Source organism: Protomyctophum parallelum (assembly GCF_964188405.1).
Source record: "Protomyctophum parallelum genome assembly, chromosome: 13".
Lineage (NCBI taxonomy): Eukaryota > Metazoa > Chordata > Actinopteri > Myctophiformes > Myctophidae > Protomyctophum > Protomyctophum parallelum.
This window is the reverse complement of record NC_139708.1, coordinates 39,176,495-39,189,012: the sequence shown is the minus strand read 5'-3', so window position 1 is coordinate 39,189,012 and position 12,518 is coordinate 39,176,495. Positions and strand designations below refer to the sequence as shown.

General features: G+C 40.7%; 1 protein-coding gene across 3 annotated transcripts in view; it reads right to left on the bottom strand.

Annotated features, from left to right (window-relative positions):
• LOC310869948 (hydroxyacylglutathione hydrolase, mitochondrial-like) overlaps positions 1–12,283 on the bottom strand; it is a 477,037-nt gene extending 464,754 nt beyond the window's left edge. The window contains exons 1-9 of one of the 3 annotated variants that reach the window (XM_083780940.1): positions 12,090–12,282; positions 9,547–9,746; positions 8,865–8,929; positions 8,126–8,243; positions 7,532–7,640; positions 6,167–6,270; positions 5,464–5,565; positions 4,457–4,536; positions 2,776–2,900 (exon numbers count right to left, since the gene is read on the bottom strand). In XM_083780940.1, the coding sequence (XP_083637066.1) occupies positions 2,801–2,900; positions 4,457–4,536; positions 5,464–5,565; positions 6,167–6,270; positions 7,532–7,640; positions 8,126–8,243; positions 8,865–8,929; positions 9,547–9,746; positions 12,090–12,171 (960 nt within the window). In that variant the 5' untranslated portion in view covers positions 12,172–12,282 and the 3' untranslated portion in view covers positions 2,776–2,800. Of the gene's footprint in view, positions 1–21; positions 2,901–4,456; positions 4,537–5,463; positions 5,566–6,166; positions 6,271–7,531; positions 7,641–8,125; positions 8,244–8,864; positions 8,930–9,546; positions 9,747–12,089 lie in introns of those variants that run through there. The other 2 variants (XM_083780939.1, XM_083780941.1) reach the window with 2 other exon arrangements.
• Between the last annotated feature and the right edge of the window lie 235 nt (positions 12,284–12,518).

Below are 12,518 nucleotides of genomic sequence, written 5' to 3'. Positions count from 1 at the left end.
ATAACAATGTTTTTATTTGACACACTGCATGTTTTATTGTTTCTTGAAGGGCATCATGTACTGTAAGATCAACGGTACCATAGGTGATATTAAAGAACTATATGTTTCACACCACAGAAGATACTGTAAAATGATAACAGAAAATGCCTGCTATATTCACAGAATGCGATTACCTTAGCTAAGTCATTCTAAGTAAGTTCTGGATAAGAGTGTCTGCTAAAGTGTAAATTGTAGGTTTGAATAATAAGTGAACTGAGCGTTGAATGAAATGCACCTGTTAATCTAACAGGTACTAAAATGTAATTATTGCGACTGCAATCAAAAAGCTTCAAAACCACCATGAAATGCAACGTTATACTATTTCATGTAAAAAATAAACCAGATTTTTACAGGAAAGATTTGTTAACATAACAGAAAATATTATATTATTATTCTTTTACAGACATTGTACAATAGTAAGTAGTTAACTACACTATCTTTTTTTTTTTTTTACGAAAAGGGGCTCCCTGCCATGTTTGTTTCCAACACATTTCACATAATGTCAACCTTGAATTAAATATTTTGTACAACAATATATTACATGTTATGAATACTCACTCTGAACATTGTGCATTTATCGACATAAGACTTATTTTACCTTTAAGCATTCTAAAACGGAGAAAAAAAATAAAGAAAAAAAATGCCATAATGCCAATAAAATAACCGATTAAACTCAATTTAAAATCTGGATTTTAAATCGTTTGGATCTGGACATAATAATTATGCTCATTAAATATAATGGCCATATTCAGCTCGCGGCGTTAGCTGTTGAAATCAGAGTTGAAATGAGTGAATTCAGTATTGCCAGTTTAACTTTGAAAATGTACAAGATGCTATACATTTCCCTTGGCGTACCATCATAATTACCTACTCATAGCGCAGTGTACAATCGTAGTGGAGCAGCTACCTACCCTGTGAAATCACGAGTGCTCATTTCACCACATTAGAGCTGTATTACTTACCGCATGTAACGTTGTGCATTTGCATTTTGTTCAATCTGTATGGTAGGTAGAGTATGTTAATTAAGCAATATTACAGGGTGTGTAACTTCAGTGATGCTTGCGGAACTCGACTACGTCTTGCTCCTGACCGCATCACTGTCGTGGCAATAATCACGTTAAACCACACCCTCGAGTGTAACATTGCAATTATACAACAGTTACCCTTAAAACTAAGAAAATCGCTGAAAAAACATATATTTTTAATGACAGATGTAGTCACTACGACCACAATGTCCCAAGAAACTAGCTAGCCTAGCCACCGAATTTGCTGTGCTCTGGGATAACAGCAGCTGAATTCTTGGTTTTGATTAGGTGTGGAGTGGTGCTCGTTTGAACCACTGCTAGAAGGCCGTTTCAACCAATCAGATTGCTTCCTCGAAACGACCTGTCGTATAATACAATATAACCTATACAATGTGTATGGTAGAGTATGTTAATACAATATAACGTGTGTTATACAATGTGGCTCCCTGCTCTTTAAAACTGACACTGATTTTGGATCCCGTGTCTAGGTTAGACACAATCCCGTTTCTGATTAGACACAAATTCTTAATTGAAGGTCCAAATTAAAGTTCTCCCCTGAGCAAGCAGCCAGGCTCTATCAGCCAGTGCTGTTTTTTTCAGTCGGTATACCATAATCATTCCCTGCACGACACAGTGCACGTATAGTCTATACTAGGGCATTCACTTCTAGTAATTTGTACTAGTCGACTAGTTTTTTAACTACCTATTATGTAAAACAAAACATTTTTTTAAATGTCTTTTTAATAAATATTTGTACATTTAAAAACTGTGTACATTGGTGACTATAACTATAATCTATCTGATCTTGAGGCCTACAAAATCGCGAAAAATCAACTAGTACCAACAAGGTGGACTAGTGTATTTACTAGTCGACTAGTAGATTAATGCCCTACTACTATATGCTGGCACATGGTCAATGGATTGAATGATTAGCAGACAGTATACGCTTTCCCCCCCATAAAAACATTGCCACAGCGTACTACATACTGTATAGAGTATAACGGTAGAGTACACACCACTGCTATTAGCTCAGTGATAAAAGTGTTGACATTTTTGTGCAGGAGACCCAGGTTACATACCGCAGCTTTAAGCCCAGTGTCCCTATTTGGGGCATATTTATAGGCAAATATTTTCAAGATAAAAATAAAAACCCAAAACTAAAATCTGTCAAATTTCTTTTCAAATAGCCAAAGTATTAAAATAGGGCTTAAGGGTCCATTCATGACTGGGCTTGGTGAGCATAGCGTAGCATTTAGTGCATGGTTGTTGCGGAGGGGCGTCACTAGGGGTGTCAAAAGAAAATCGATTCGAATTAGAATCGCAATTCCCGTTATGAACGATTCAAAATCGATTCATAATTTCCAAAAATCGTTTTTTTTTCCTCCTTTTAGATTTATTCTTTTTCTTTATTTTTGCGTACAGTTACAGTTTTCACTACATGGTGTTTGCGATATGAAATGTAAGCTTACCCTAATCACAGTAAACATGTCTTCAGTCATTTTCAACTCACTGTAGTCAGTACTAGTCACTTCAGTTCAGCACAGCTGTATTGTAATTTGTATTGAATCGAGAATCATTTTGAATAGACAATCGTTTTGAATCTGGGGGGGGGGGGAAACGTTTTTTTGGATTGAGAATCGAGTTGAATCGAATCGTGACCCCCAAGAATGGGGAATCGAATGGGGAATCGAATGGGGAATGGTGGGACACCCAAAGATTCACAGCCCTATAAGGAGTCACTCTTTGGGGACCTTGAAGCTATCCTTCTCCTTCCGGAGGCTTCTCATGGTTTCAACGGGACTGGTCTGCTTCACGTGGTCCTGCACCGTCTTCTCTCTGAACGGACACAGAAAAACAAATCACCACCCGTGTTAAAAAAAAAAAGATGGCACACAGCTATTCTGAAATGAGCACAAAGAACAATCCGTCCACGTCAAGCCTCTATAACTGTCTATATTCCCCTTTAACCCATTCTGGGTGCATGGTAAATGGTAAATGGTGCATTTATATAGCGCCTTTATCCAAGGCGCTTTACAGAGATTGTGCATTACATTCACCCATTCACACACACGTTCATACACTGATGGCAGCGGAAACCATGCAAGGCACCATGCACTAGCACATCGGGAGCAATTAGGGGTTCAGTGTCTTGCTCAAGGACACTTCGACAGTAGCCTGACCCAGAGCGAGACATTTCTCGTCTAGAGGGGCGGGTCGCGCCTCAGAAATGCGCGCACCCTGATTGGATCTTATCGATCTGTCCGTCACCCCCAGCCCCTCCTCTCCCCCCTAGTGCAGCGCTACGTCACATCATTTAGAGCGACGCCCACCCGGAAGGGTTGACTCCCACTTTTAGACTTGTTCAGCCCACGGCTTTTTCCAGGCTTTCATCTTTCGCGCAGACGAAATGAAAGCCTGGCTATCGAGGCTACTTCGACAGTAACTCTGGGGGAGCCCGGGTTCGAACTGGCAACCTTACGGTTACCATCCAGGCACTCTACCCCTGAGCCGCCACCGCCGCCCCTGCATGGGAACCCATTTGGGTGTTTTAAGCATTATGTCATACTTTTAGCTGAAAAATGTGCAGATCTACAAAGCCCATAGCGCGGCACCGAGTGCGAGCTTGTGGGTCTGCTATTTTTTTAAAGAAATCGTGAGAATGCTGCACAAATCTTTGAATATTTATTCTTTCAGCAAACGTTTTTAACTCAAATCTTTTGCTTCTGGGACAACATATTTTCAGATGGGGGGGGGGGGGTCCGCAGCCAAATACAGATCATTCTGGCGGTCCTTGAGATGAAAAAGGTTGAGCACCACTGACACAGAAACACAGGGTTTTTCAGAAAACCGTCAGTATTTGGAAAGGCATTTGTAGAATCGTCCTTTGCAGCCATCTGTGGCGCTAGAATGCACACAATACATATATCTCCACCTACTGGTGGATTACTGTACTACACTATATGCACACCTGATCAACCTAGGAGCAGAGAGGAAGGTAGGGGTGAAGTAAAGTTTTTAATGTATTTGAGTTCATACTGTTACCACTTATTTTGTTTTACTGGTCTTAATACTTATTCTGTACCTGTTCTCGACTCTTATCTGTATTTTATGTTTTGTCCTTACTGCAGTGCCATCATGACCACCGTTGTGGTCGTTATAGTTCTGCTGTGGTCTCTGCTATATATACTCCAGTTACAACCATTTTTAAAACAATATATTTAGAGTCATAGTGCTCAGTGTGGACGGTCTGTTACAGTTCATGACAAAGAGGTGATTTTAACCTTCGGTCGCGAACAAGGAAGATTACTACGCTGTTCAAATAACAATCAAGATGTATAACGTACGTACTTTACTCTCATAAAAGGGTTAAGGGTTAAGGGTTAAGTACGTACTTTACTCTCATAAAAGGGTTAAACGCGAACTCGTCTGCCAGCGTGGAGGGGATCGTGGGTTCTTCATTGCTGACCTTCTCCTGCAGGATGGACCAAAATCGATACGTCAATAAATGAATAGATCAATAAATCAATACAGTGTGAGTTCTGTGAAGATACAACGCAGATGAAGGCTTCAAGCTCATAGCAGATCTACAAGCTCATAGTGCGGAGCTTGCGGATTTGCTATTTTTTGATAAATCGTGAAAACTTTGGCACAAATCTTTGAATATACTATATTCTTTCACAGCGTGAACGTTTTTTTTAACTCAAAATCTTTGGTTCTGGGAGGTCCCTCCCTGGAACTACATATTGTTCAGATGGGGGTCTGTGGCCGATTACATATAATTGTGGGGGTCCTTGACATGAAAAGGTTTGAGAACCCGTTTCTATGTCAGTGTCTCAGGTCTTTATGGCTTAAATTTTAAAAAGGTGCCTTAAAGGACAGTTCCGGTCTAGTGCAGATTTCCTCTTTTAGAGACGATGTTTTTGTAAAGTTGAATTATTTAACCCATTTTGGGCGGGAGCCCTTTTTGTTGTTTTAAAGCATTACGTTATACTTTAGCTATTGAAAAATAGCGCACCGAGTGCCGTGCTATGAACTTGTAGGTCTGCCATTTCATCAGATGTGGGGCGGAGGCATATTACATATCATTTTTGGGGTCCTTCACATGAAATATTGAGCACCACTGATACAGAAACAAGGTTTTTTAGAAAACTGATTTTGAAGACATTATTTAAAATGTCGACGTCAGGCCTAAATGGGTTTTGCCAAAGATAAATCGATACCGTGTACACTGTACCTCAGTGAAATTCATACCTTTGCTGTGTACACTGTACCTCAGTGAAATACATACCTTTGCCGTGTACACTGTACCTCAGTGAAATACATACCTTTGCTGTGTACACTGTACCTCAGTGAAATACATACCTTTGCTGTGTACACTGTACCTCAGTGAAATACATACCTTTGCCCACGCCAGTTTCTTCTGAACGACCTCGTTGTCAGGTTCAACATGACGCGCAAACTTTAGATTGCTGACGGTGTATTCGTGACCGCAGAAGACACGCTAAAACGAGAAAAAATATATTGTTCATTAAAAGTACAGTAATGCTGTATTGCCGTTTGTTTGTTTTAATCATATTTTTCGTTTGTTTTAATCATTTTACTCACATCACATGATTCATGCATCACTCGTTCATTTTCATTATTAATTCTACACTACTGTGTTTTTCTTTTGGTTTGGGATGTACAGTATGACTGCGTACCGTTTGGTTTGGGGTGTACAGTACAGTGTTGTTCTCGTCGACTAAAAACTAAGACGAAAAATGTTCGTCGACTACCTTTTTTCCACTGACGAAAACTAAATGGAAACTAGATGAAAGCTAAGCTATGATGACTAAAACTAAGACTAAATAAATATATTCACGATTTCGTCAACACATAAAAACTAGACTAAAATGTTAGGAAGGTGAGCTTGTAGATCGGCTATTTTCAGCAAGTCATTACGATGGCATTTAAGCCCGCCAAAATACATTTTAGTCGACTAAAATCGTATGATATTTAGTCGACTAAAACTAAGACATTCCAGGTGACAAAAATGTAACTAAAACTAAAATAGAAATTTGCTGCCAAAAAACAACACTGGCACAGTAGTACGGTATACGTACCGTTTCGGGCGGCAGAGAGCCCAGGGTCTCGATCAAGGCTCTGTACATCTGCTCCGCCGTTCCCTCAAAGAACTTCCCACATCCAGCCACAAACAGCGTGTCTCCTGCACACACACACACACACACACACACACACACACACACACACACACACACACACACACACACACACACACACACAACATGAACGAACAACATCAACGACCGTGTTGTCACAGTCGACATGGGCCGGTGCTGTGGCTCAGGAGGGAGAGCTACTAGGACGTCAAATAATGAGCCGCGTGGGGTCGGCGGTTCGAATCCCGGCTCCTCCTCCTCCTCCTGTCCACAATGTCGAAGTGTTTAGTTTAGTTTATTAGTTTGAAAATATATATGTATACCCCTTTTACAGGTCCTCAAACAAAACACCTCATGTGTCCCATTTCTACTGAACAATGCAAAGTTTTTTTTCCTTTCTAAAAAACAAGCAAAAAAAACAAACAAGCAAAACAATATGCTAATAGTGGTCACAGTAGTAACATTTTCACACAAAAATCAAAGAAACAATTTTTTAGACACTGAACCCCACATTGCCTCCTCTCGTGGTAGCTTTGCCACCGTTGGGTGTGTGAATGTGGCTGGCGTCAGACTGTTCACCGCTTCACCTCCCAATGTATGAATGAATGAATGAATTAACCTTCGTGAAGCGCTTTGAGACTACATTTGTCAGGCAAAGTGATATTGTGATGTTTGTTAAGCCATTTTGGGGCGGGAACCCCTTTTGGTGGTTTAAAGCATTATTTTATGCTTTAGCTATTTGTGAGAAATCGTGAAAATGTGCCTCAATCTTTGAATATATATTATCACAGAGTGAACATTTTAACTCAAATCTTTGCTTCTGGGGAGGGGCTCCCTGGAACAACATATTTTCAGATGAGGAGTAGGAGGCATATTACTATAATTGTTTTGGGGTCCTTTATATGAAATAGGTTTTTCAGAAAATAAAAACATTTTAAACGCCTAATAGTCACCAATGTACACAGTACAAATATTTATTTCCAATTTTGAATTTTTTACATAATAGGTAGTTAAACAACTAGTCGACTAGTAAACCAGGCAACTAGTAAAAATGACTAGAAGTGAATGCCCTAGTGCAGACTGAAGCCCAACAGACACCGGCTCCGTCCGACGCGACGGGTTGCCGCGCGGCGACACCTGGAAAAATAGAACTGGTTCTATCGGCGCGTCAGGCGAGGCGCCAGCGCGCGTCGGACGCCGCCGGTGTGCGATAGGTTCATTGAAAATAACGGAGGCGGCTGTTTTGACGCGCGGCGTTCGCAGACGGTGTGGGAGGCCCTAGAGTCAGCCAAACCTGATGAGAGGTACCTGTGAAGACAGCCGGAGGCTCCGTGCTCTTGTCTTTGGTCACGTAGTAGCAGATGTGACCCGTCGTGTGACACGGAGTGAACAGACATCGGACGTTGAGTGAGCCGATCTGACGCCAGAGACAAAACCAAAAAAGACCCAGTGAGTTCACCATCGAATTCTACCGCAGCAAATCGTCTCTGTCGGGCAGAAGCCTCTCCATGTTCTAACTTTTTGTGTTTTTTGTTGTTGTAAATGGATGGCCTAATTGATCATACTACATTACAGCATCAGACAAAAGCATCCAAAGTAGAAGATCCACAACCTCGAAACGTGGCGTGAAGCGATGTGTTTTTGAACTTGTAGATCTGCTACTTTTGAATTTTAATCCTGAAAGGTTTTGGGCATATGAGGTTTCCACCGGACAGAGACAATATTAATGATCACGATGACACGTTGTAATTAATACATACAGTACACATGACTGAAGTGCAAACATGCAGGATTTAGCGAACGCCACTTTCCATCCGTAGTCCCCCAAATAGCATGAAAACAGAACATCACAAATACAACATGACTTTGATTTAACAACAACACGACGTTTAAGTTACACACTTTGAACATGTTGGAGTGAGTGACTTTCTTGGTGAGGGCGTCCACTCTGTCGTCTCCTCCGATGACCTTCAGCCCCGGGATCAGCCTCAGCATCTTCTCGTTTCCACCGGCGTGGTCCCTGCACACACACAAACCATCCGTCTAATATGCGAGGGTTCCTCATGAAATACTGAGTGACAGTGTTGTTTTTGGCAGCAAATTTCTATTTCAGTTTAGTCATAGTCTTAGGAATGAAACTCCATTAGTTTTAGTCATATTTTAGTCACCTGGAATGTTTTAGTGTTTAGTCTAGTTTTAGTCGACTAAATATCATAAGATTTTAGTCGACTAATTCTGCAGTTGTTTTAGTCGACTAAAATGTGTTTTGTTGGGCCTTGATGCCGTCGAAATGACAGATTTTACACTTGCTGAAAATAGCCGATCTACAATCTCACAACGCGCCGTGCTGAGCTTGTAGATCTGCTATTTTCAGCATGCAACCAAGTGTGAAAAATGACTCTCTTGTCCACTAGTCCCTTTTTATTTGTTGACGAAATTGTCAATACATTTAGTCTTAGTTTTTGTCACCATAGCTTAGTTTTCATTTAGTTTCCATTTAGTTTTCTGCAGTGAAAATAGGTAGTCGACGAACATTTTTCGTCTTAGTTTTAGTCGACAAAAACAACACTACTGAGTGAGAAATGATATCATTATCCTGCACGTCCAAAATGTTCACTCATCGTGTATAAGTAAGTCTCACCAGTGATGGTGAGTGGTGAGGACCGTCGTGAGCCTCACGCCATGTTTCCGGACCGCCTCCAGAACCTGTGAATGAAGAGCACAACCAACTAGTATAAGAGGGAATGGCAAAAATTGGGTTTGGTGGTGTGGCTCCAATGTGAATTTAATTTAGTTGGGTAAAAAAGAAAAAACATACAAGTAAACACATAAAAGCGGAATAAAACCTTTCCAACGTGGTCCTGCATAGCGCCAGCAATGTCATTTTATTCTCGGAAATTATGTGGCCCAGCTTGTGACATGTCAAAGTCGATTATGACATATCTGACTCCAACTTTGGGCAAGCGTTTAGTCTGATCAGAGCCCCATTGCCTAACATCTACAATAAGGCGTCTGTCTGCCTGTCCAAATCCATTTTCTGCCTGGCCAAAATCCCTACACGGAGGACAAAAACAAGACCTGAGAACTATTAGTGCACAGTGCACAAGAATTGGCCGTTGCGCGTATAGAGTGCGACCCTCAATCACCCATTCGAATGCAAATGCATGCCTTTGTATCCTACTGTCTGGCAGGTATAACTCTTTGAAAACCTTTAGTGCTACTGATTGTGCGCAGGGGGGGAGGAGGACGACAAATAACAGATCTCGCCTGCCCAACATGTAATTCCATGGAAACGCCACTGCTAAACGTCACAGATCACACACCTTGACCGGCTCCACGGGGTCGACCACGGCTGCCTCCTTGGAGTCCACGTCGATCAGGAGGTACATGTAGTTGTCGCTGAGCGCCGGCAGGAGTTCTATCTTCATGTCTGCTTGTTCCACCAGCAGACTCTTCCTCTCTGGCGGCGACGGCGGGGTGTGAAGGAGCACAGAAGAGGCTGCTGCTTGGAGCTTTGCGGGAGCTGCATGCGGAGAATGACACAAACATTTGACACGGATACAACGAGTGCTGCCTGAATTGGCCAAAAATGATATTCGAATATTCCTTTTAAAACACCACCATGTATTCGAACAATTTTCGAATGTATATGATTTTAATATGAATATGATATGAATATTGCAGAATAATATGCTGTAAAACTTTCTCTTTCTTTATCTATATGGTCCGGTCCTGTATGGTTGGTGCTGAGAAATGCACTCTTGAGTCTTGCGAGATCAAATTAATGTTTCATAATTATCTTAATAGCCTAATCTTTGTATAATGTTCTAGGCACAGAGTCTCGCCAGAACTCACACAGCAATTGTAATTGTTATTTTTTTAATTTGAATCTTAATTTAAAATATTAGATTATTCGTTTATTTTTTACATTCGAATATTCATTCGAATATATGGAATATCCGTTGACAGATACAACTAGTGCTGCACGATTAATCGAAAAAAGATCGCAGTCCAGATTCAAGACACCGGCTAATTCATTCATTTCTAAATTTGAGCAAGAAAGAATCGCACAGCACTAGTCCAATTCATTTTTAGTGACTCTTGTGTTTTTGCTACAAGAAAGAGACTTTAAGTAGAATTAAGTAGCATTAAGCCAAGCACTTTGTAATGTTCAGCAAGTACCACAGACTAGAGACGATAGATATTTTCCTCCATAATTCTTCCTCCACAAAAATCTACTCACATTTGAGCAAGAATCGTGCAGCGCTACAGTAGATACGACTACTGTATTAGTGAAACCATGTCTCCACCTGTATGAGGTACCTACACTCCAGTACAGCTGGACAACATCCAACAGCTACACGGAAATGAAGGCGATAATTGTCAACACAGCCGTGTTAGTCACACTACTGACTCACTCACCCCACCTACGAGGCATTGTGAGGATACATGTAGCCACTGTTGTCTGCTTAGAAGTGACTTTGGCCTTGCTTTTCTCTAAAGTTGCGTTGCTTATATATATATATATATATATATATATATATATATATATATATAAATTGCGTTTTGGGCTTGTTTGCATAGAACTGGTCGCTTAATTATTTCTATCACAAATGGCAACAATGCATACTGTAGTCCCGTACTTCCTGAGATTTATTTTCCTCATGTATTTGCCCCAGGCTTTAACTCCACCCAAAAGGCAGATAAAACTGGGAACTAGGTTATAAGTTACCAGATAAGGTAACGTCATAACATGTAGAGACTTACAAATATACACTTCTATAATAGCCAAATCAGGAAATCATCATAGAGGAGGTAAAAGGGGAGGGGGGGCCGGGACATATACAGTGAGGGGGAAAAGGGGTGGGTGGGGGATTCAGATTTTACGGGGGCCAGTTTCGAATTGCAGCCGTCCGTAGGTGCCCTTTGAGAGCAGCTTTGAAGGAGTCATGGGATTTGCATGTCTTAATGACTGTTGGTAGGGCGTACCACATTTTGGTGGCATAGGAGCGAAATTAATTTAGTCCCTTGTTTGTGCCGAATCATCACATAAAGAGGATTCTCGATGAATTGTATAGTCTACAAAAGGACCCCAATGGAAAGTTGGAAACATGCAAACAGTTAATACAGTGTTCAATAAACAACATTACCAATAGATAGCACATTCAATGTAGTGTAGCTCTGGTCCATAGCTAGTGTAGATATAGCTACTTATTCTTTAAATAACACTTTTATAGTGTAGCCCAGTAACTAACTATATAGCAGAGAAATAATAGCTACATTTTTAAAGTAGCATATTATTGTCCAAAACTATACAAGTCAAATTGGTGAGTTTAACCATAACCAGAACAATATTGCGTTACAGTATAACGTTACAGTCAGGCCAGGGAGATGATGCAACAACATGCATGATTGTCACCATCACATCATGTTGTGTATTGTTCTCTTGACACTGACAGCTCTTTTTATCCAACAAGACATTCATGGAAGATACAAAGCGGCTAAAACTCATCTAAACATGAAATGTTAGAATGTAATAATCCAATAAACGCACCTTTATACATGTTTTACAAACAATATCACTACTTTGTGTGTTTTTAATTTTTTTCTCTGGTCCTCGATCGTTATTATATCTGAAGATGTGTGTATATATATATATACATATGTAGACAAACGTATGTAGGTATGTGTGCATGTATGCCTCTTTAAAGTGTAAACGTCACTTATTTTGCTTTCACACTGAAAACAAAAATGATGGAACTCATGAGAGAAAATGAACATGTCTTATAAAATGAAACAAATTGCCTGTATCAATGAGCTTATAATAAAACAAGTTGAAGTAATAAAGACATGTTTTTCTACATACCTAGTTTGTAGGTGGCAGCGGTTCCCAGAACCCCCAGAGTGCACGCACCCGCCAGCACACTCACAGCCCTGCCGAACACCATCTGATGAACGCACGGACCTCAACGCACGGTATTATCGTTGTGTTGTTGTTGTTGTTTGTTGTTCGGGCCGCTGCAACCTGCACAGACAGACAGAACAGAACTGTTCCGGTTCCTTCCGCCTCCCACCACCTTTGACCCCGCTGCTCTCGGCCAATCACAGGCGAGGGGAGGAGAAGAAAGTGACAGCGGTTCTCAAGCTGTGGGGTCGGCGCCGTATGGGCGGTCGGAGGAGGTGACAATTTAAGGACCATAATAAGACGTTTTTTTATTTTAAAATAAATAAATACCATTATTATATGGTACTGTATAAATACTGTATAAAAACAGGTTAAACAATATTGGCCAAA